Raw genomic sequence first — 25,184 nt, forward strand, 5'->3', positions numbered from 1 at the left:
ATAAGGAAAATATTTCTCAACTCCTTATGAATTTGAACTACTTAGACAAGTTCTTATGTTTTACTTTGATTAACTCCAAACACCAAGATCCGAAATCCTCCTTTTAGTGTATGTCCTAAAATGGTATAATGATAATCACTTATATTTATTACTAAACAATATTACGTCCACAAGAGACTAGGTTGTCACACCCTAATCTTGGCAACTCTAATATTCACGTAGTAATGAATATAAGATCTTAAGAAAAGTATGCTTAACTTGGCAAATAAACTAAGTAATACAACTACTTCTTAATTTATTTGTTATTGTTTGAGACAAGTAATTTTTATAACTTGAAATCAGTTTTTAGGTGATCAATATAAAAAGAGCATTAAGAATTTCTCAAACAAATAAAATTAACCAAAGCACCAACTTGAATGATTAAAATTCAAACTTTTTAGAATATAAGAAGAAGTAGAAATACATAACGATATTCAAAAGAAATTGTTAGGAGCATGAGTCATCCATCCAAGGATTGGATGCTTTGAGTTCCAAATGAGATTACAAAATTGATTTTTGCATCTCATTTGCCTTCTCCTTTTCTCCTCTTGAATTATAAACTAAAATTACAAAACTTACTTAAATAAAACTCCTATGACTAAGAATAAGAATAGAGAACTTCAGGAAGAATTTCTAGGCAGAATGGTGAATGATATGTGTGATATATGCTCTTTGTTCGAATGAAATGTGCCTCTATTTATAGGAATTTCCCTGGAGCCGTTGAGCTGCTTGTTAGTACCGCTCAACAGCTGACCAAACCCTTCAGCATGGGTTTGGTCACTTGATCAAGCAGCTTTGTCACCTCCTTAAGCTTGACTCATCAAAGCTAGTTGTGAGCTATGAGACTAGCTATGGTGAGCTACTCTGAAAAGCCTATGGTGCGCTACTTGAAGTGATGTCATTGGTGACTTCATGGTTTGCTTGATGGCTAAGTCAAGTATGGGTGCACACCGCTTAGCCCACCTGTAGCACTGCTAAGCTGCTTGTTCAGCATCTTTGACCGTGCTGACTGGGACGTGGCCTAGTACTTGCTGACTTAGGCAGGAGTCTGGTTCACCGCTGAGTTGCTTGGTTGCACTATTGAGCTGCTTGTTGAGCAGCTTGGGCGTTTGCCAGGATCGTGTCTGACCGTGCCAAGCTTCAGTTCTGACCGTGTCAGGATTAGTCTGGTACTAGGCTGAGCGGCCAAGCAGGTCCGCTCAGATGCTTGCTTGAGCAGCTTGGTCCATGTGAGGCTGGTGTCCAGGTCAGGCTGGTGTCCAGGTCAGCTTAGCGTGGCTTGGTCCACGCTCAGCTGCCTGCTTGAGCACCTTGATTTTGACTTCTTTTTCTCTTTGACCAAGAGTCTTTTTTCTCTTTTCTTCTTCTTTCTAAGTCCTACAAAACACATAAATAATAAATGCAAACACAAATATACAAGATTGTGATATTTTATACAAAAAGTATTGTTTTAAGTTGGTTTTTCTCAATTATGCTTAAGATAAGTGCCATAAACGTGTATAAAATTTAGATATGTTTGGCACTTATCAATTACTCTAGGTAAGACTATCAATATCTTATACATGAGAAGTCTCAATCCTTGGACGTTTTCAAGTCTTTCAAGGCTGAAGTTGAACTTCAACTTGGAAAGAAAATTAAGGTTTTCAAATTTGACCGTAGTGGTGAATACTATGGTAGATATGATAGATCAGGAGAACAACGTCCAGGGTCATTTGCACTTTTCCTCAGAGAGTATGGAATTGTTCCACAATACACTATGTTAGGAAAACCTAGCATGAATGGTGTTGCTGAGCAACGAAACCGAACTCTTAAGGATATGGTGAGAAGTATGATTAGTCATTCTTCCTTACCAGAGTCTCTTTGGAGGGAAGCTTTAAAGACCGCAGTTTACATCCCTAATAGGGTGACAAGTAAAGCAGTTAACAAAACCCCATATGAGCTTTGGACTAATAAAAGGCCAAGCTTAAAACACTTGCACATTTGGGGTTGTCCAGCTGAGGCACGACCTTATAGGCTGCATGAAGGAAAACTAGACTTAAGAAATGTTAGTTGTTATTTTGTTGGCTATGTTGAACGCTCTCGGGGTTATAACTTTTATGATCCCACTTCAAGACTCTTGTTTGAGACGGGAAATGCAAGATTTCTTGAGGAAGTTGATTTTGGGAAGGAAGAGAACATAAGGAATGTTGTCTTTGAGGAAGAAACTGGCACTGATAGTGAACAAGTTCTTGTGCCTATTACCATTCAATGAATAAATTCGATAATAGAAGATAATGTTCAGATTGTTCCTGACAATATTTTAGAACAAGACAACAATGAGGTTCTCTCTCAAGTACCTATAGAACAAATTCAACAACCTCAAGAAGTAGAAGTGACATTAAGGAGATCCACTAGAGAAAGGAAAAGTGCAATTGTTGATGATTATATTGTATTTCTTCAAGAACATGAGGATGGCATTGGGTTAACAGAAGATGATCCATTGAATTTTTGTCAAGCCATGAAAAGTTCTAACTCTCAAAAGTGGATCGATGCCATGAAGGATGAGATGAAGTCTATGCATGATAATGACGTTTAGGATCTTATCGAATTGCCTGAAGGTGCGAAACCTATTGGTTGCAAATGGATATTTGAAAACCAAGAGGGATTCGAAGGGTAATATTGAAAGATATAAAGCTCGTCTAGTAGCTAAAGACTTCACTCAGAACGAAGGCATTGATTATAAAGAAACATTCTCTCCAGTATCTTCGAAGGATTCTTTTAGAATAATATTGGCACTAGTAGCTCATTTTGATTTAGAGCTACATCATATGGATGTTAAGACTGAGTATATTAATGGTGACATTAAGGAAACGATCTATATGGTGTAACCAGAAAACGTTGTTAAAGAAACGATTCATATGGTGCAACCAGAAAACTTTGTGTCAGATGGCTCAAAGTCTATGGTATGCAAATTAAAGAAATCCATCTATGGGCTTAAACAATCTTCTCGTCAATGAAATCACAAATTTCATCAAGTTATTACCTCGTATGGTTTTGAGGCAAATAAAGTTGAAGATTGTGTATACCATAAGTTCAGTGGGAGTAAATTTATCTTCCTGATATTATATGTTGATGATATATTCCTTGCTAGCATTGATATGAGACTATTGCATGAGACTAAGAGATTTCTAACGAAGAATTTCGAAATGAAAGATCTTGGGGAAGCTTCTTTTGTATTAGGTATTCGGATACTGAGCGATCACTCTCAAGGTATCCTAAGATTATCACAAGAAATCTATATAGATAAAGTCCTAGATAGATTTGGCATGAAAGACAGGATACCCCTATAGCTAAGGGAGACAAATTTAGTCTCGAACAGTGCCCCAATAATGACCTTGAAAGATACGAAATGAAAAAGATTCCTTATGCATCTGTAGTAGGAAGTCTAATGTACGCTCTAGTTTGCATACGTCCCGACATAGCATTTGTTGTGGGAGTTTTAGGCAGATATTTGAGTAATCCTAGAATGCATCATTGGAAGGTAGTCAAACGTGTTATGCATTACTTGACGAGAACAAATGAGTACATGCTCAATTATCGGAGGTATGAGAATTTAGAGATCATTGGGTACTCTAACTCCGATTTTGCCAAATGTCTAGACAATAGACAACCCACCTTTGGATATGTGTTTGTATTGGCTGGAGGTGCTATCTCTTGGAAGTCTGCGAAACATACACTTATAGCTCCTTCAACCATGGTTCCGGAGTTCATGGCTTGTTTTGAAACATCAGACCATGGCATATGGTTGCGGAATTTTGTCATTGGTTTACGTGTGGTCAATGGTATTGAAAGACCATTGAGGATTTATTGTGACAACAAGTTCGTGGTTCTTTACTCCAACAATAATAGGAGTTCTAAAAAGTCAAAATTCATTGGCATAAAGTTTATGGTTGTTAAAGAAAGTGTTCAAAATTGACAAATTTCCATAGACCATTTAGGGACAAATTTTATGCTAGCGGATCCACTGACTAAGGGTTTGGTACCTAAAGTCTTTCATGAGCATGTTGCTCATACGGGTGTTGTTCCTTAGGGTACCTTAGTTCAGTGGGAGTCTATATGTTTTATGATTTACTTTGGATGTTATATACAGTTTTTTATGCATAATAAAGTTGATGGTTTATTGTTCCATTTTAAAAATTGTGCATTGTAACTATTGTGTTGCAATTAAAGACTTTGGATTGATCTCACTAAAGAATAAAGAAGGACCAATTGGAAATAGACATGTTTGAGATCATATTACATGAAATTTCCATGTCACTCATCTATATTTGATCTATCATTGAGTATACTAACATGGTGATCTTCGTGGTCGAGTCACGCTTGCATGTGATGAAAGTCACGGTGGTTCCTTAGTTGATATATGAGATGAACCAAATTGTATTAAGAAGAAGTCTAAATGTAAATAGCATACAGATACGTGCCTAAAGAACATGTGATATAATTGTATTAGGAAGATATGAAGCCCAAGTGGGAGATTGTTAGAAATTTATAATTTCTAATTAAGGAGTGCATCATATATTTGATACAATGATATCAACTATTTATTTTGAGGTTACATTATAAGTGATCTAATTACTGACACCCCATAAATTTCTATAATCTGATAACGGATATGAGCTTAATGAGTGGATACCCATCAGGTTAACCTATAGGGGATAATAGAAACCCTATAAGTTAACACATAAGGAAGGTTATGGTCCCCAACACACCAAATCAAATATAGTTTTCTCCTCTTTCCATCAGAGTGAAAACGCAAGTCCCAAGAGGAATCATGGATTTGGTTGAGGAATGTCATCTTACCAAAATCCATCTCAGAAAATGCAGATCATAGGAGTACATCCAGGAACATGGATTCAGGTATGACACTACACTCTTTGTTTCATATATGTGTGAAAATCATGAGATTCAAGATCCTAGGATCGATGTTTCACCGATCATAAGGAATTACCAACATGAAGTATATATATTTAGTAATTATTAGTTATATGTAGATATATTTGTAATTATGGTTTAAGATATTATGAAGCATGGATTAGGGTTCAAGATTGTGTGTAAAATGAGAACATTTGAACTAGACCACAAGGTTGCCGAATTATATTTTCCAAGAATTTCCAAGAAACTTGGTTGCATGGATGTCGAGTTATTTACCAAGAAACTCGACTACATGAATGCCAAGTTATTCATGTCTTAATTGCCATGAAATTCGACTTCTTGAATGTCGAGTTATTCATTTGTTAATTGCCAAGAAACTCGATGCATGAATATTGAGTTATTCATTCACCTATGCATCACATCTTCACTATGTAAGCACATGCAAGTGTTAAGACATGATAATTGTAAGGAATCTTGAATGATACAAGCCTTACACAAGTTATATCATTGCTTGGTGCATGTGACTGCAAACCTCACCCACCTTCATTCACCGCAAGCCTTCATGTATGATGTAAGTTTCAGTACCGTGTGTGTATACACCATATGCACTGCATTTTCACTTGCCATCTACTAATTAATTCATAGTTGGTTGAGTTCATAGGTACGTGCCATTCATTAGTTAACTCACTGCATTCACATGGACTTAAAGTTATATTTTCACTGCAATTTCACATCGACTACTTGAATTCATTTTTTTGTCGTTTTCCATTTGTCATTTACTGGTTAATATATATATTAGGATTAATAATAGATTAGGGATAATTACTACACACATTAGGGTTAGGTTTTGTGGCTAATTATCAAACTCAATAGGGTTAGGGTTTTATGGGTAATTATTACACAACTTATTAGGGTTAAGGTTTTATGGGTAATTATTATGCACATTAGGGTAAGGGTTTTCAGGGTAATTATTATACACACTAGGGTTAGGGTTTTGTGGCTAACTACCATACATATTACGGTTAGGGTTTTATGGGTAATTATTATACACATCATGTGTTTAGTTCATGTTTGTTCATTGTTTGTTTTGAATAAGTATTGATGTATTTATTTAAACCCCACACCAAGCATGCATTAAACCCAAAGCCTTCATGTAAATGTACTTCAACCAATGTGTAAGGCATCTTCATGCAAGTGTACTTTAGCCAATGTAAGTGAGCAAATTTACTCAAGGCCTTTACTCAAAGTTAACTCAAAGCCTTCTTGAAGAATCAACGCTTGGTCAATTCAACCATAGCCAGTGTGATGTTTTGGTTAATTTACTCATAGCAAGTTTCTCAATTTAGTTCCAGCATGCATAGTAATGAGTAAATGGGTTACATGTCAAAAAAGCAGGATATAATCACTAAGCTACATATCAATAGAATTACATTATAAAAATAAGGATTAAAACATAAACTACTAATTATCGAAAGGTTGCCTAGAATTCTCATCTAGTTCTCTAGACCATTATGAACATGTCTTCCAATTATGTCCATCAGTTTTATACCATCCACATTTTTTTTAATTGTTCGACTAGAACTTCATCCATCTCATTATAAATGTATGTAGTCTTCGGTCTTCCGGTTCTTTTCCTACGCATAACATGATCGAGATTGAATGTTGGACCTGAATAAGATGGTCAACATTCTTCATTACCAATCAGTTAAAACTCATATCCATATGCCTTAAGAAGATTATCTAACCGATAAATTGGTAAGATAAATTGTCCACAGTCTAAATTCAATGAAGCACATGTTGCAATTGCATGAGTGCATGACAATCTTAATGATTTAAATTCTACACAATCACACTAGTTGTTGGCTAGTTTCATAGTATACACCCCCACTTGGTGACCACCAGATCTAGATACAACTTCAACCTTAGAGACTCCAGTCTCCATGAAAAAGTATGAACCAGATGACATGTAGATTGACGTTGATTTTCTTTAATCACATTTGTCAATTATGCGTAGTATATATGCAATGCCTTAATCATGTTAGAGGTTTCATTCTGATGCTTAAGGAACCATTCATTAAGCCTATAGTATGTTGTTTTCACAAGGGAAGTGATACACAGAGCTCTAGATCCTTTCAGAATACCATTAATGTATCTTGTAAGATTGTCTCCCTTGGTCGTATGCCTGACTCCATTTTTCTTTTGTAATCTGGTCCAACCATGCTCTAGCCCACATACTTTTTAGGAGACAAATTCAGCATCCGCTCGAACCGTGGTCGCATCAACTCATAACCAAAAAAATAAATATAAATTTATTAAATTCCACAAAATAATAATTATTTATAAAATTGAAATGTAAAAAACATATGACCATTTCTACGACTTTGTCATTGAGATCAGAATCTCAAAATTCCTTATTGAAATTACTAGCAAGATGACAAATACAATAAAGTGATTATGCACTAGACCATCATGTCAGATCGCTTTAGAGTACAACTAGCAAACTTGTTCTCCTATTTGATATGATACATATGTTTAGTTGAGGGGTAGCATAAATCTGAAGATTGTAAAAGAACCACTCCCAAGCTTCTTTCGTCTCGCCTTCAACAATGAAAAAGGCAACTAGAAATACACGTCTCTTTCCGTCTTGTGAAATTGCTATTAGTAATGTTCCAGTATATTTCACGGTAAAAAATGTGCTATCGACTTGTAAAATTGGTTTGAAATATGCAAGCCCTTCAATGCATGGTTTGAAAGCCTAAAAAACTATATCCAAAATGAATCGACTAGGGTCTTCCATGTCATCTACAAAATAGTGACATGCTTGATATTTCACAATTATGGCAGGTGGGAAATAGTGAATAACGTTCAACCAACATGGTAACTCATTGTATAATCCCTCCCATTCACCATAAATTTGGGCCAATTCCATTTGTTTTGCATTCCCCGCCTTTCTGTACATGATTGTATAACCAAAATGACTAACGACCTCCTTCACAAGTGTCTTAACTCGTGTACTCGGATTTGAAGCTACCAAATTAACAACAAGATCTTAAATGAATGGTGAATTTAATTTGCTATGATCTTGGAAACTAACATAGATATCAACTATGTGTTCCACTAATTTTCTTAATCTCCCAAATATCACGTTTAAAATTAAGAGAAACGCGAATTCGTCATTCACATCATGCATCAAAATATTTACATTAGCCAACATATCTATCTGGCTTCGATTCTACAACAACATAATCTAATAAATTTTTAATACGAAACTCTTTAAAAGCATTTATTGTTGCTTGCTTGGATTCAATTTTCATCCTAACAAAAAATTCATGATTAGTAATATCCATTAAACCCTTTGTTGTATGTCCAAAATCACCACAAACTTCATAATTTGAGCTACAACAAAATGATGACGGAGTAGCATATGGTATACTACGACATGAACCAACATCAAACTCGATCTCCTCATCATCTCTACATATCTCAATGTCTTCTTCGTCACTAGAATCACTAACAATATCTCTTATAATAACCATCTATTGTTAAACTTAATATATTCTGACTTATTGCCTACTTCTTACAGGATGCAACAGAAGCACTATGATATGCACCAGAACGATGAGGACCATGAGCATAGGATTAAACAACATGAGCTTAGGATTGGAATGTAGCATAGAGATGGAAAACTTGAAGGCATGCATCATAAGCTTGAAGAATATGGTCCTTTGGTCAAGTATGATGATCAAAGATCATTAACCAAAGCACACATTGATGATCATGCCTTAGTTGAACTATATAGGCAAATACATCAACCTTGGTCGAATTGCCTAACTGAAATTCATCAGAATAAGACAAGACATTCAGCTTTTATCCATGAATACAAGGCTAGACATGGCCTCGGTCAGATTGGGAGGATCATTATGCATCAATATTTCAGCCAAGTTTTACTTGTGCAGCAAGGCATTTGTATTTGCATTTTTGTAGTTATTGTTATAGGAATTTTGTTATGGATTGTTAGTTATTTGAGTTAGTTAAGTTAGTTTTGTTGCTCAAGGGTGTATATAATCAATCATTGCTTGTATATTGAAAATCATCTAATGAGAATTATCTTTTCAAGTTCAATATTCTTCCAATCTCTCTTCATTCTCTCTTCACTTTATCATTCAAGAACAAAGTCATGGATGTTATTTTTCTAAGATGGTATCAGAATATCTATTGATGCTCTGCTGTGCCATTATTTTTCATCTCTAATCTTTATTTCTATACCTATTCTCATTCACCATCTTCTTGCCTTTTTCGTTATGGATAATGTTGTCACCATTCTCAACCCCCTCAATGACCCTACCAGTCCCTTATATATGCATCCCAATGAAAACCCATAGTCTGCTCTGGTTACTCATCCTCTAACAGGAAAGAACTATCACTCCTAGTCCAAGGCTATGAAGTTGACTTTGAAGACCAAGAACGAGCTTCAATTCATAGATGGGTCACTGCCCAAACCAAAAGCCATTGACCCCTCCTTTGCAGCATGGGATAGATGCAACACACTAGTACTCTAATGGATAAATCAATACCAAGGTGATGTTTTTCAAAGTGTCTTCTGGTATGAATCCTCTTTTGAAGTCTGGCAGGTTCTGAAGGAAAGGTATTACCAAGGTGATGATTTTGAATTTGCAATATTCAAGAAGAAATTTATGGTGTTAGACAGGGAACTATATCTATTGATACTTACTATACTCATCTAAAAGGATTGTGGCAGGAACTAGATAACTTTAGGCCTACTCCTTGTTGCACAATCCAATGTGATTCTAATCTTGCTAATCTTTTAGATCTTATAGAAAGAATGACTATGTCATTAGATTCTTGAGGGGCCTTAATGAGCAATACTCTACTGTTAGGTCCCAAATCATACTCATGGAGCCTTTGCCCTCCATAAACAAGGCTTTTTCCCTGCTTATCCAATAACAAACTTAAATGATGCCCATTAACAACCCCCTTAGTGACACAAAAATCCTTGCCAACACTACTAATGGAATTAATAATAGAGCAAGATTTAGAGGAAGGGGGTACTCTCCCAATGTTGGATTAGGAAGAGGGTATAATTTTAACAATGGGAGAGAAAGAGGCTCTTCAAACTCTAGAGCATGTTCTTTCTATAACAAAACTGGCCACACTATGGACACTTGTTATAAGAAGCATGGCCTCCCTCCTCATTTCAAGAAAGCCAATAGTATCAATGATATTGTTGGTTCTAATTAAGAAGAGGCTCGAAGCATTAAAGAAGGCCTAGAGGTGTTCATTGTAGAACATCATAAGGCCATTATGGCCATAATCAAAGAGCCTGCCAATCATAGAGTTAACCATATCACTAACCAGGTCACTAGTGTGGACTCTCTCAATATAGGTAACTCTAATATAATGAATTTCACTACTAAATCTAAGGATTAGGTCCTTGATACTGGAGCAACAAATCATGTTTGCTTTAATTTATATGAATTCCAATCTTATAGTAGAATTGACCCAATTCAAATTAGGCTGCCCAATGGTAGTGAGGTCATGAGCACTATTGTTGGAACTGTCATGTTTTCCAAAGACCTCTGCCTAAGTAATATGCTTTACATACCCAACTTTTCTTTCAATCTGATTTTTGTATCTAGATTGACCTCAACCTTAAATTTCAAATTAACTTTCACCAACTCCAAATGTGTGATGCAAGAGGAATTCATATTGAGGATGATTGGTGTAGTTGAGGCAAAAAGGGGTTTATACATCATCAATTCTGAAAACTTATCTTTTAGCGTAAGTAACTGCATAGATGTTGTTGTAAACAATAGAACTAGTGATATTGACAATAATGATCTATGGAATAAGAGATTAGGCCACTCCTCTAATGCTAAACTTGCTACTTTGAATAAGATGTTTTCTTTCATTCATCATAGAAAATAAAGTATGCCTTGTGATGTTTGTCATTATGCTAAACAAAGAAAACTTACTTTTCAAACTATACAACTGAGTCTGCTCACATCTTTGATCTTATTCACATTGACATATGGGGCCCTATATCTATTCCCTCAAACTTAGGACATAGATATTTTCTCACTATAGTTGATGACAAGTCAAGACACACTTAGCTATTTTTTATGAAAACTAAATCAGAAACTTCTTTACTTTTAAAATCCTTTGTCGATATGATTGAGACTCAATTTGAGGCCAAGATAAAAGGTATAAGATCTGATAATGACCCTGAGTTTAAACTGAGTGATTTATATGATTCCAAAGGAATAATTCACCAAACTAGTTGTGTTGAAACTCCTCAACAAAATGGAGTTGTTGAGAGAAAACATCAACATATACTAGGTGTTACTAGAGCTTTAATGTACCAATCTGCTATGCCAAAATGCTTCTAAAATCATGGAGCTACCCATGTTGTCTATCTCATCGATAGACAATCTTCCACTTATCTCAACAACAGATCCCCCTATGAGATTCTTTATAAACATGAACCAAATATCTTGAACCTTAAATTTTTTGGATGTCTCTGCTTTACTTCTACCCTAAGAAATAATAGAAAGAAGCTTGATCCTAGAGCAAGGAAATGTATGTTTATAGGATTTAAGCATGGGGTAAAAGGATACATACTTTGATTGCATGACTAAGGAAATTTTCTTGTCTAGAAATGTGAAGTGTTATGAAAATGTTTTCCCTTTCACCAATAATAATGACCAATCAAATGAAGATATATCTCTTCTTACATCTTCTTTTAATATCAAAGTTCATTATCTTGATCATGATTACATGCCTGCTTTACCTGCCATGAATGAAAATAATAATTTTGTTGTTACTAATTCTAACAATGATATACCTTACTTAAATGAATGTGATGAATGTATGGATTACAACAATAATAACAATGAAAATATGAGAAGGTCATCTAGGAAAATAACTATCCCTACCTACCTAAGATATTATAATTTATCTCGAGGAGCTGGTGCACCCTTAAGAACCAAGAAGGAAGTTAAGCATCCCTTAGACCAAGTCATATCCTATGAAAGGCTCTCTTGTAATCATAAAAACTATAATCTGACCATTAGCTCTAACATTGAACCAGAAAGCTATAGTGAAGCCATTAAGCATCCTCAGTGGGTTGAAGCCATTAGAACCGAGTTAAAAGCTCTTGAAGAAAACAACACTTAGATTCTAACAGAACTTCCAGAAGATAAAAGAGCCATAAGTAGCAAATAGATTTTTAATATTAAGCATCATGCTGATGGTAGTATTGAAAGGCATAAGACTAGATTAGTTGCGAAAGGGTACACACAAAATGAAGGAATTGATTACCTTGACACTTTTAGTCCTGTAGTAAAAATAACCACCATCAGAACCAAAATTGCCTTAGCCTATATAAAATGATGTCATCTACATCAATTGGATGCTAATACAACCTTTCTACATGGTGATCTAATTGAAAAGGTTTATATGAAGCCTCCACATGGCCTTCAAATTCCTAATGATGCTCTTGTTTGTAAGTTAGAAAAGTCCTTGTATGGTTTAAAGCAAGCAAGTAGGCAGTGGAATGCCAAACTCACTGTTGTTTTGATCCAATCTGGTTATGCTCCATCTATAGCAGATTATTCTCTTTTTACCAAATTAAATGGTGATAATTATACTATTATCCTTGTATATGGAGATGATCTTATTGTTGAATGAAACAATCTAAAAGAACTAGAGAATATTAAACATCTTCTTGATAGAAAATTTAGCATCAAAGACCTTGAAAATTTGAAATATTTCCTTGGTATGGAAGTGGCAATGAGCAAAACTGGAATCAACTTATGTTAAAGGACATCTAGTCCTATGGACAACAATGCTAAACTACATAGCAACTTTTGTCCCTTGTATTGTGACATTACTTCATATAGAATATTAATTGGTAATCTTGTTTACTTCACTCACACTAGACCTTATGTATACTTCCCCGTTGGACACACAAGTCAATTCTTAGCATCACCTATTGTTGCTCATTATAAAGCTACTCAAAGAATCCTTAGATACATAAACGGATCCCCATGGAAAGGATTATTTTTTCTATATGAAAACATTGTCTCTTTAAAGGGATATAATGACTTTGATTGGGCTTCTTGTTTCGACACAAGAACATATGTCACTGTCTATTGTTTATTTCTTGGAGATTCCTTAATCTCATGGAAAAGTAATAGGCAAAGGACTGTGTCAAGGTCTTCTACTGAAGCTGATTACAAAGCCTTAGCTTTAACTAGCTGTGAGGCACAATGGTTAATTTATTCGCTTGATGATTTAAAGCTTTCTCATATTGGTCTTGTGGCATTGTATTGTGATAATCAATCAGCTTTGCATATAGTTGTCAATCCTATGTTCCATGAGAGGACTAAGCACATTGAAATGGATTGCCATTCCATTAGAGAGAAAGTGTTGGATGGTGTAATGCATTTGCTACCTATTTCCATCCAAGAACAAGTGGCTAACATCTTTACCAAGGCTCAATCCCCTGGCATTTTTTCTAAGAATCTGTTCAAGCTTGGATTGTGTAATATATACATTCCAGCTTGTGGGGATGTTAAACTTGATATATTCTGACTTATTGCCTACTTATTGCAGGATGCAACAGAAGCACTATGATATGCATCAGAATGATGAGGAGCATGAGCATAAGATTGAGCAGCATGAGCTTAGGATTGGAAGGCAACATAGAGATGGAAAGCTTGAAGGCAGACATCATAAGCTTGAAGAATATGGTCCTTTGGTCAAGTATGGTGATGAAGGATCATTAACCAAAGCATGCATTGATGATCATGCCTTAATTGAATTATATAGGCAGATACATCAACCTTGGTCGAATTTCCTAACTGAAATTCATCAAAATAAGACAAGACATGCAACCTTGATCCATGAATACAAGGCTAGACATGACCTCGATCAGATTGGAAGGATCATGATGCATCAATATTTCAGTCAAGTTTTACTTGTGCAATAAGGCATTTGTATTTGCATTTTTGTAGTTATTGTTATAGGAATTCTGTTATGGATTGTTAGTTATTTGAGTTAGTCAAGTTAGTTTTGGTGCTCAAGGATGTATATAATCAATCCTTACTTGTACATTGAAAATCATCTAATGAGAATTATCTTTTGAAGTTCAATATTCTTCCATTCTCTCTTCATTTTATCATTCAAGAACAAAGCCATAGATGCTATTTTTCTAAGATCTACATTTAAGAAATAACAAAATTAAAATAATAATTTAAAACAAATGCTCAGTATAGGTTTTGTTAGAAGAATGAAATTAAATGTAGTACTTGGATCAATATACTAACATCGTGAAGTTTAATAAATGTATAAGGTGGAGGGGAGCTTTTGTGTGTATATATTTTATGAAGAAAAATGTTTTATGAGAAAAAATAGAAGAGTAGAGTTACGATTGTTGTGTGTGCATGGTGAATATATCAGGGTTGATGAAAGTTTACTCTCCAATCATATTGCCACCGAACTCGACAATCTTAGTGTCAAGTAAAAAAAAAAGATTTAATATATACAGAGATAGTGTAAGTGTTTTTTACACTATAAGTAAATCATCCATTATTGATTTATTAACTACCAATGACTCCCAAACAAAATAATACAAACCAATGGTGGATAATATGCTGACAATGTAAAAAACTTTACACTATCAGTTCACAGATTTTAAACTCATATAAAATCATATTTCCACCAAGCACAACAATCATATTTGCCAAGTATATAAAAAAACTACATTTGGGTTGCCGATTTTAGTTTAGGTAAAAAATATAAATATTGAAACTCTATAATTAAGATGTCGATTTTGGAGTGAGGAAAAAAATTAAACTCTACAATAATATTGTCTAGTACATTAAAAAGTTTAAAATAGGGTAGATGAATTGTATTAAAATAATAAAATTCTAAAACTCTACACAGTAGTTACCGAGTTTGACTTGTGGTAAAAAATATATGAAACTCGGCAACAAGTTGTCGAGTTTAATAAGTTGATTTTCCATAAAGTAACCAATTTGGTAATTAATTTAAAATGTACATCAAGACTATAATATTTCAGTCAATTAAGGTGCACCAACTACTTAAATTTGCCACACAAAAATAAGGGCACTTTAATGGTTTATTTAATGCATCATCGACATTAATGTTTAATTAACTCTTCAAAAAATTTAAAAAAATGTAATACAAATGAATAGTAAATGATATATTGACTATATATATAAATTTTATAAATATTATTGCACTCAATTTTTTGATAATGTGCAGTTGTTTTTGTTATATTTGATTTGATTTTCAATGACAAGAAAATCAATTTTTTTGTTATTAAATTGTTTTTTACACTATCACCATGACTGAGATATGTAAACCTCAATAAATTTTAAGTAAAAGTGAGTTGAATGGTGGATAATATACAAGCGAACATCAAAGTGATATTTATTTGATCATTTTTCCTTGATGAGATGATCATCTTATGGCCAGTAGATTGTACTACCATTTCATTTTTTAGTTTAGACAATTGGCTACTCATCTAATAACTTATTATGTAAAATATAGTTATTAAGAATTATTCAAATTAGGTGTCTGCGGCTTTTTCTGTAATTGTATGAGATTCCAGTTTCTGAAATTTATTTAAATTACGTGTCCGCAGCATCTTCTGTAACTGTATGAGATTCCAGTCTGTGAAAATTCCAAACATTTGAAAATAAATTCATATGTAGTTTTGACAGATGCGAAAGAGACTGTTAGAAGCTCCACCAATGAGATTATATCAAAATCAATTTCTAGAGGCGGAGAAATACAATAGAATGAGTCTCGGCATAACTGTAATCTAGTTTATTATTGACTATGAGAATAGATGCTCAAATCCTAAAAACAATTTATTTACTTATATAATAAAACTATATACATCTACTCTTTCCAAATTTTACTATGACTGGTGCATTGGGTTGCTGTCCATGGAAGTTGTTGTTTGCATGGAAGAGAATGGAATATCTCCCAACAATATCAAGTTTACTAGAATCTAAGTGGAAATGCACGTTTTACTAGTAAGCATACTGATAGTGGAGAAGAAAAGAGCAGCTGAGGCTTTTAAGTTTTGGTTAGGTTAGCCTAATTCTTATTATGGAAGTGAGTGTTGGTTAGAACGTATGGATATGAGTGACAATACATCTGATTTGGCTTAATTGATTGCTCCCACTACATCATTGTGCCAAAACAAACTAGAGGAGTAAGAGAGAGGGACACTCACTAGGAAATAGAAATCTATGCATAATTAAACATAACTGGCTATTTTGCTTTCAAAATGTTCTTTGGGAGGTGGATCTTGGAGGGAAATGAAGGCTTGAGAGCTATGAAATACATTTGTGAGATAATTTCTAGGCCTTCCATTTCTTTTTTTTTTTCCTCCAAAATCCATCTCTCAAATTAATTATTAGTGACTTGGTTATTAAAAGCCTAGTTATCTAAGTATTTAAACATTTTTTATATGATGTGATGGTATAATTGAATAATAAAGAACCTATGTTAAAATGTAGTTTTGGTCTCTCAACTTTCTCAATCGTGTGTTTTTAGTTCTCATATGTTTCGTGTATAATTTTCATCTTCTAACTTACTTAAATATGCAAAAATAATCTTTATGCTTAGACATTTCCAAACACAGGCAGAAGGTCTTATTAAATATATGAAGTTATGTTGGAACGAAAAATTGCACATGTGTTTGGAGAAGAGTCCATTTGACATTTTATAGGCGTTGCGTTAAGAAATATATGAGGGTCCTTCTTTATAATAAAATATATGTGAAATTTATATGTATGTTAAATGAAAATGAAGAGTTAAATGCAAAATAAAGGAGTACCCTTTATTTATTATTCATAAAAGAAATTTAATTATGTAAAAAGTTAGGTCAATGTTTAAACAAAAAATGTCTCATACAAGTCATAGGGCTGTCTAATACAATTTCGTTTTTTGCTTAATTATTATTACTTAGTAAGAGATTTAAGTCAAATATTTTTTTATTTATTTTATATTCTTAATAAACCTTCAATGATCTTCTTATTTATGTTATCATCTTAATCATGCAAAAAAGTAGGCTAATGTATAAATAAAAACTCATACAAATCATAGGGTGTCTAATACATTTTCTTTTTTTGCTTATTTATTATTATTAATTAATGAGGGATTTGAGTCAAATATGTTTTTTATTTATGTTATCTTCTTAATAAACCTTGAATAATTTCGTATTTGATCCACCCAAAACCGACCATGATTTTAATTATATATAAATTATAACATAATACAACGATTACTACTATCAACAAAATATTGAATAAAGTCATAAGTTGAAAGTAATAATTAATAAAAACAAGAGAATGTGATCCACTAAAAAAAATATGAAACTAAAAATTAGTTATATAACTAAACAAATATTAAATTTGGGCCCCATACAACACACTTACTACACATGCACAGAGTGAGCCCTAGTTTGGAGATCTCCGCGGAGGGTATCTAATTGAAGGCCATGGATGTAGATTTTTTCCATGACAAATGGAGATAGGAGAGAAATTATTCTCAAGTCGAATTTGATTTGGGATTGAAAGGGTATCATGTCACCACTATCTCATCCCCGATAATATTATGAAAATCCATACATATATTTCATAGGTAAATCTCATTTCTTCTTTAGATTATATTGTCAAATTAATTAGAGGAGTTGAATTTGATGTTTAATTAACATACTGTTTTGCTGTTTTTTGAATAGGACCATATTTTTTAAGTTTCTTTTTTTATTTTATCATTATTATTACTACTATTATTATTATTTCTAGAAGCGGGGATGAGAAATGAAATTAAAAGTTGGGAACGAGACTAGTATTCCCTGTCCTGTTATATATATATTCAAAAGGAAGAAAATAAGATACATGTGTATACATATATATTCAAAAGGAAGAAAAGAAGTACCCAAAAAAGAAGATATAATCTGACTTGCACGCTCTGCAACTTAAAAATACAACTCAAATCCTAAAGTCATTAAGAAGATCCATCACAATAATTAAACAAATATGCTTATAGAATAAAATAGAACCAACATTACCAACCTATTCAGCCGATTAGCCGAAGAGAACATGTTACAGCACATGTTAATTACATTGCATTTAGTTATATTTATATGAAAATATAAAATATAAATAACACACATGCCAACGTTAATAGGCAAATCTTCAACGTGTTTGGGAAAGTAGCCATGGACTCTAAAACGCATGTTTTTGTCTGTTATTTTCGGTCCAATCAAATCGCATGTCATTAAGAAAAATACTTTTAAGATATTATTGAGAAGTCAGAACACTATTAAGAAATTTTATAAAAATATGTCATCTTTTAGTGAACCCGTTTCTAAAATGAGCAACTAAAAATCTTAGATCATTACTAATAAAGCTCAACATAGTTAGTAGATAATTATGTTTATTAAAATAATATTAGATATTCGATTTTTACCATGAAAAAATGCTTTTATTGATAAAATCAAATTTCCCTTCAATAGTCTCTTCATATTAATATTAACAAAGAAATCTTTCTCTATCAACAATGAAATACACTTATATAAGGAAAACAATATTCTTAGAACATTTAATCCTGTCCCTTTAAAAAACGATATATATTTGTTTCTTCAATCATTTAAAACACAAAAGGTCATTCAATAAGCATGCAAATCCTAAAATATATTCTTCATTTCACTTATTATAATTTTATTTAAATTTACATTGAAAACTATATTAAAAAATGAGTGAAAAAATGAATAATAAATAAAAAAATGATTTAAAATAGAATATAATATATGTTAGATTTCTAAAAACATAAAAAATGTAAAAGAAAATAAACCATAAAAAAAAATATGAAAAATGAAAATGGTGAAATATGAAGGTAGGAAAGATATTAAGATTTAAGAAAATTAATTGTAAAATAGAAATGAATGAAAATTACGAAAGTAGATATGTACCACATGTCAATATCATGATCCTCTTCCATGCTTCGTTTCTTTTAATCCAAACAGCAGCGACTACGTTTATGGTAACACCACCACCTTTGTCAACGCTCCAATCTTCTCTCTCTCTCTCTCTCTCTCTCTCTCTCTCTCTCTCCCTCTCTCTCTCTCTCCACAAAATCCTTCAATATTTTCTCACACCCTTTTACCTCTTAATTGAATCTATTACACTTTCTGTGCACTCTCTACCTTATTAACAAGAATCAACAAGACTCTTCAGGAAAAACAAAAAAAGGTTTGAACTTTTTTTATTTTTTCATGTGCATGTTGTTCTATTTTCAATGTTTTACATAGAACATGAATGATTGTTTTATGTTTTGGGTTTTTTTATTGCAGTAATGATGGCTATAAATTCTGGACAATTTGATTTAAATTGTGATGCTGTTTTGTTTGATGGAGAAAATGAGGTTCTGGGGTTTAACCCGTTAGGTTTTAATGTTAATGTTGGTGCCTCTCATTCTGAAACCCTAACTGGTGGTGAAGGTTTGGTGCCTGATTACAAGCTTGTCCATGGTGGAGATGATGAAGGAGGAGTTAATGATGCGGTGGAACCACTTTCTCGAGTGGTTTCAGGTGAGTTTCGCGTGGACAATGGCTGTAAAAAAGAGGGTTTTGGTAAAGTAGCTAATTTGGTGGATAGAGGGAATGGTTTAGAAGTTGTTGATGTTAGAGGGTGTGATGGGAAAACAGGTGAGATTTCATGTGGGTTTGTTAAGAATGAGGATGATAAAAGCATGAATGAAAGTTCAGGAGGACCTTTGTTTGTGTATGGCGGTGCTGAAACTTGGAAAGGTTTGGTTTTTGAAGGAAATGTTGGTGTTCGGAATGAGCTGGAGTGTGCTGAAAACAGTTTGCTGGGCACTAATGCTTCATCGAAGAATGAGGCTCATGGAGTTTATAATAACCTGAGTGAAGGCAAGAAGATGAAAAATGCTGCTTTGGTGGATTTAAGCGAGACTGTGGAGGATGGCAACCAGATAAAAGCTGCTGAAAGTTTGGTTACTAAGGATGCCCTCGAAGATTCTCAAGCCCTAGAAATCACAACCTACCAATTACAGAATGGTATTCAATTTATGGATGTTATGAATGTCAATGCCAAAACAGAATCTTTGCATCTGGAAGACTCGTTTACAAGAAATCACCTTGGGCTAGAAACTTCGGATGAGTTGAAACAGCCAGCCTTTCAGGCAGATGCACAAGTAGCGATGATGCAGACTGGAACCTCAGACTTCACTGTTGCAGGAGCAGAGCTTTTCCAGAATACGCAAAATGAGTATCGTGGTTTGAATCTCATTGTTGATTTTAATTCTTATAGAAAATTGCTGGAGGGTGACCTGTGTAGTGAATCAATGTGTTCGGAAGTGAATTTCTGTGTATCTGATTTAGTATGGGGAAAGGTGATGGGCCATCCTTGGTGGCCTGGTCAGGTTTTTGATCCCTCAGCTGCGTCTGAGAAGGCGAAGAGGCACCTTAAGAAAGACTCTTACCTGATAGCATATTTTGGAGATCGAACATTCGCTTGGAATGATTTGTCAAGCATAAAGCCATTTCAGATGCATTTCTCACAAATGGTGAAGCAGAGCAGTTTGGAAAGTTTCCACCATGCCGTTGGTTGTGCTTTAGATGAGGTATCGAGACGGGTTGAGTTTGGCCTATCCTGTCCTTGCATTTCGGAAGATGTGTTTTCTAAGGTGAAAACTCAAGTAACTATTAATGCTGGTATTCAGAAAGAATCAAGCAGAAGAAATGGAGGGGACAGGTTTATAAATGCGATGTCTTTTGAGCCCAAGAATCTCTTCAATTATGTAAAATCATTAGCGCAGTCACCACTTGTTGAATCTGATAGACTGGATTTTGCAATAGTACGTGCTCAGTTGTCGGCCTTCTATCGCTCTAAGGGTTATTCTGAACTGCCTGAATTTCCATTACTTGGTGGTTTGTTGGATTATGATATGGAAATTCTACTCATGGGGGAGAAAGAGCAACGTGATAATCAAATTGATGGGCAACAATTAAAAATTCATCTTGGCTTTCCAGAGAAGCCTAAGCGAGGTAGAGGAAGGCCAAGGAAAAAACTCAAACTTGTGACAGATTTGATGTCTGAGAAGAGCTTATGCGTTCTAAATGGTGAATATGCAATGGAAAGGAAAGCCAAGAACGAGTCAATTTCAGGGTCTTCTATCAGGAAGCGGAAGGCAGCTTACAACACTTCTGATGATTATTTCCATGATCCACCAAAGAGAAAGCTCGCCGAATTAAAGTATGTGTCTGTAGATGATATTTGGTCAAAACTTTGTGTGGCTGCCACCAATCCTATGGGAGAAAGATGCTTAAGTGACATGGTATATTTCTTTTCAGAAGTCAGAAATTTTATTAGCCTTGGTGATTCTGCTTCCATGGAGCAGGAAATGTCTTTGGAACAAATGCATGCTGGTGAAAATGGAGTAACACCAATAGAAGCAGTGGCTCATATGACATATGCAATGGAGCCTTGCAATGATTCTTATTGGACTGACAGGATAGTTCAAAGCATTTCTGAAGAGCAGCCGGTATCAAAAAACCAGAATGAAGGAGAGAAACTTTTGCCTGAGACTCGAATTGAAAGTTGTTCTCATCCTTTCAAATCACCACCAGCTGGTGAAATTAGCATAAATCTGGACTTTACGGAGCAAGTGACTGATAGAAATCTTGGACCAGGGCCTTCAAAGGTTGCAGAACATTTGGCTGAGAGTTCTACACAGGACTTCAGCCCCACTGCTCTTTCTCTGAAATTTACAGACTTGGATTCTATTCCCTCAACAGAAAACCTCAACAAGATTTTTGGCCGCTTTGGACCGCTGATTGAATCGAAGACTGAGCTGCTAACGAAGACTAAGCGTGCCAAAGTCGTTTTCAAAAGACGGTCTGACGCCGAAACTGCCTTTAGTAGTGCTGGAAAATACAGCACATTTGGACCTGCACTTGTTAGTTACCGCCTCAAAATTTTGCCTCGCATACCAGAAAAAGTTAAAGGAAAGCGAGGCAGAAAAAGCAGAGAAGAAAAAAGCTCTTTGGATGGTGCTGCTGTGTGATGCTTCGGTATTGAATATTGATCTTTCAACCTCTAATAGGAAGTTAATAGTTGATATTTTCATGTGACATGGAGGTCCTGAGTTCAAACTTTGGAAAGAACCCCTTCATATTTTGACCTGGTATCGAGTCTTGTATACTGAGCTGCCCTTTTTATATCAATATTTAGTTAGTTTTAGTAGTTTGATATTTTGATGAGTTGATGTTGCTATCATGCATATACATAGAATTGAGCCTAACTGATATTTAGAAATCATTGGTGACAAGGATCATATCCATCTAGTGATGAATTGTGCTTTATATTTTTGGACTAATGAGGCAGGTTTTAAGTTTCAGCATTTATCACTGTCATTTTTTTTCCTTCTTTGCAAAACTTATATGATCGTCTAACAATACACATTTTTCAATATATGACCTTATTATTCTGATGTTCATGAAATACCTAGGTTATGCCTGAGCACACAATGCCACAATCTTAAGTTTATGTAGTTGGTTTTGTTACAGGTAAAAATTAAAGAGTGTAATATTTATGCACAAACAATGTAAAGATTTATACATAATTAGTGCATCATCCACCATTCATTTGTATTAGTTTTATGTAAGAGTTAATATATTGACTGCGTATAAAACTTCTATACTGTCAGTATATACATCTTTTTCTCAAAATTAAATTTCGATGACACGCTGTTTTTGAAAGGGTATTTGGTGATAAAAATCCTACAATTTGGTTTATAATGAGTGCATTTGTTTATGGATTTTTTTGGGTTTTGAAAGTAATTTGTTCATGGATCTCTTGTTGCTTTCCATTTTTTGGATAGTGGGTGCGGTGAAACCCACGCTTGTGCCCCTCTTATTTCTAAGAGTATGAAGCTCATGCAAAAATGGAACATTGGCAAGTGTTCAGAGAAATAAATTCAGTAGCTGATGCTATATTCAAACATGGGCATACTTTATGAATCATTTTAGGATTTTTGATTTTATTCCAGGCTTTCTTTATCGTTCTTTGCAGGGTAATTTAACAGCCACCCTTATCATATAGGATTGTAATGAGCGACAGGGAAAAAGGTTAAAGAAAATGAGTTGTCATCCTCATTGATGTAAAAACTATACCATACCGGCCGGTTCGACCAGAAAACCGGCGAACCGGACCCCTAACTGGTACGGTACAGATGTTGAACCGGCCAAGTATCAAAACCGGTCAAAAACCGGCTGGTATTTGACTAAACCGGTCAGTTTATATACATATTTTCTTTTAAAAAAAAACTTAAAACTTAAAAACTAATTACAAGGTAACCCATCTTACCAACCCTTCTTCAACAGACACATGCTTTCAAGGCATACTTAGATTACATATTTTGGTTTCTAACATTCGTATATAATTTTAGTAACATTTGTGTAATCTGGAGTAGTGTCTGAAGATATGATTTGGTGCAAAAATATAATCTTGATATGAGACAACTTTGACTCTTTGGTGTTAAATGTTAAAACTCCAAATTTATTTGTTTTGTAGAATGAGAGATGTGAACTTGTGTCATTTATTTATATTTTGCAGTTGTTAAGTGATATTTTTGGATTTATATATGTTTTGTAATTTAGGCTTTGAATTTGTTAAAGACTTAAAGTTGTTTGTTTATGTGAATTTTAAGTAGATTATGAATATGGATTATAAATTTGAGTATCTACTATTTGAAATTTTTTTGTTATAAGTTTTTATATATATAAATATAAGCAGGTATGTTCGGTTTAACCGGTCTGTAGTTTAATTACTGAACTACTGGTTGAACCATCCTACCACTATACCAGTACCACCAGTTTGATAACCCGTATGGTTTTAACAACACTGGTCATCCTAAGAAATAATTATTTATTTTCATAGTAATATGTAATACAAAATCTTAAAAGAAAATTAATTACAACTACTCGTATATATATAGTTGTTGTCCCTTATAATGGCTTGTCTAAAAATTGCATGTTTCAGCTTGTGATATATGGGAATCTTATTGAAAGTCTTATGTAGAGTAGGAGAAATCATACAACCCTCATATAATCAGGGTAACATAACCAACTTATTATGATCAAAACCTCCTTTCATCAGAGTAGGACAAATCAAAAACATTTTTTTTCATCCTTCCACAAGCTAACTAGTTCTATTTAAATGCCCATGTTAATAGAACTCATATATGATCTTGGTTTTTCTTTTACAATTAATATGAATTAACTCTCTATATACTCAGACACACTCTCTACTCTCTATATACACACAGGCAAAGTTGTATTCACTGCTCAGTGCTCTCATGCATTCTATTTTACTTGATCACGTCCAGTGCCCACGTGGTAGTGACACTTACCGGCAAACTTATGCAGATTGTGTATCTTGATTGAAATATTACATTTTGAGTGGACCTTTTAAATTATTTACTTTAGTAGTACATTTTTTAGAGACTCGACACTTTGGTTTGAGTTTTTCATTAAACTCAACAACCTTGTAGCTGAGTTTTATAATATTTTTTCCACCCAAGTCAAACTAGGCATCTATATGGTAGAGTTTTATTATTATATTATTATAATGTAACTGGGCAACCAGGTAACATATATTCATTTTGTTTACATTATTATAATGTAACCATAGTTATAAAAACCAGCTCGGACTGGCCGGTTCAACCGGGAACTGACCTTCAAACCGGTCTGAACCATATCAGATCGTTTATGCACAAGAACTGGAAAGAACCGACTTGACTCGTCCGGATTATATAAAAACCGGTGACTCGGTTGGTTTTTGGTTGAACCGGCGAGTCACCTTTATTTAAAAAAAATCGCTAACCTCAAAACGACATCGTTTTGTGAGGTGTATTTTTAGGAAAAAAAAGCCCAAAATGACGTCGTTTGGCTATAACTAATACCATAATTTTAGAATTATTGAATAGTGGCATACAAGTGACTAATTTGGAATTGCCTTTTTTCATCTTTGCTGTCATAAACTTGTGAAACTGCCTCATGCCACATGTCACTTTCTCATTCCCTCATGACACATGTCACTTTCTCCTTCCCTCATGCCACATGTCACTTTCTCCTTACATTTTTTCCT

General features: G+C 34.1%; 1 protein-coding gene across 2 annotated transcripts; it reads left to right on the top strand.

Annotated features, from left to right (window-relative positions):
- Positions 19,100–22,437, top strand: LOC109361053. 2 transcript variants are annotated; one of them, XM_019606354.1, is made up of 3 exons: positions 19,100–19,265; positions 19,367–20,148; positions 20,182–22,437. In XM_019606354.1, the coding sequence occupies exons 2-3, from the start codon at positions 19,369–19,371 to the stop codon at positions 22,099–22,101; spliced, it is 2,700 nt and encodes an 899-aa protein (XP_019461899.1). In that variant the 5' UTR covers positions 19,100–19,265; positions 19,367–19,368; the 3' UTR covers positions 22,102–22,437. The 2 variants fall into 2 exon arrangements, with proteins under 2 accessions (XP_019461899.1, XP_019461898.1); XM_019606353.1 differs by having other exon boundaries at positions 19,367–22,437.

Source organism: Lupinus angustifolius, chromosome LG11 (genome assembly GCF_001865875.1).
Source record: "Lupinus angustifolius cultivar Tanjil chromosome LG11, LupAngTanjil_v1.0, whole genome shotgun sequence".
Lineage (NCBI taxonomy): Eukaryota > Viridiplantae > Streptophyta > Magnoliopsida > Fabales > Fabaceae > Lupinus > Lupinus angustifolius.

Coding starts and splice junctions, on each gene's coding strand:
- LOC109361053 (XM_019606353.1), top strand. CDS start 19,369: ATGATGGCTATAAATTCTGGACAATTTGATTTAAATTGTGATGCTGTT.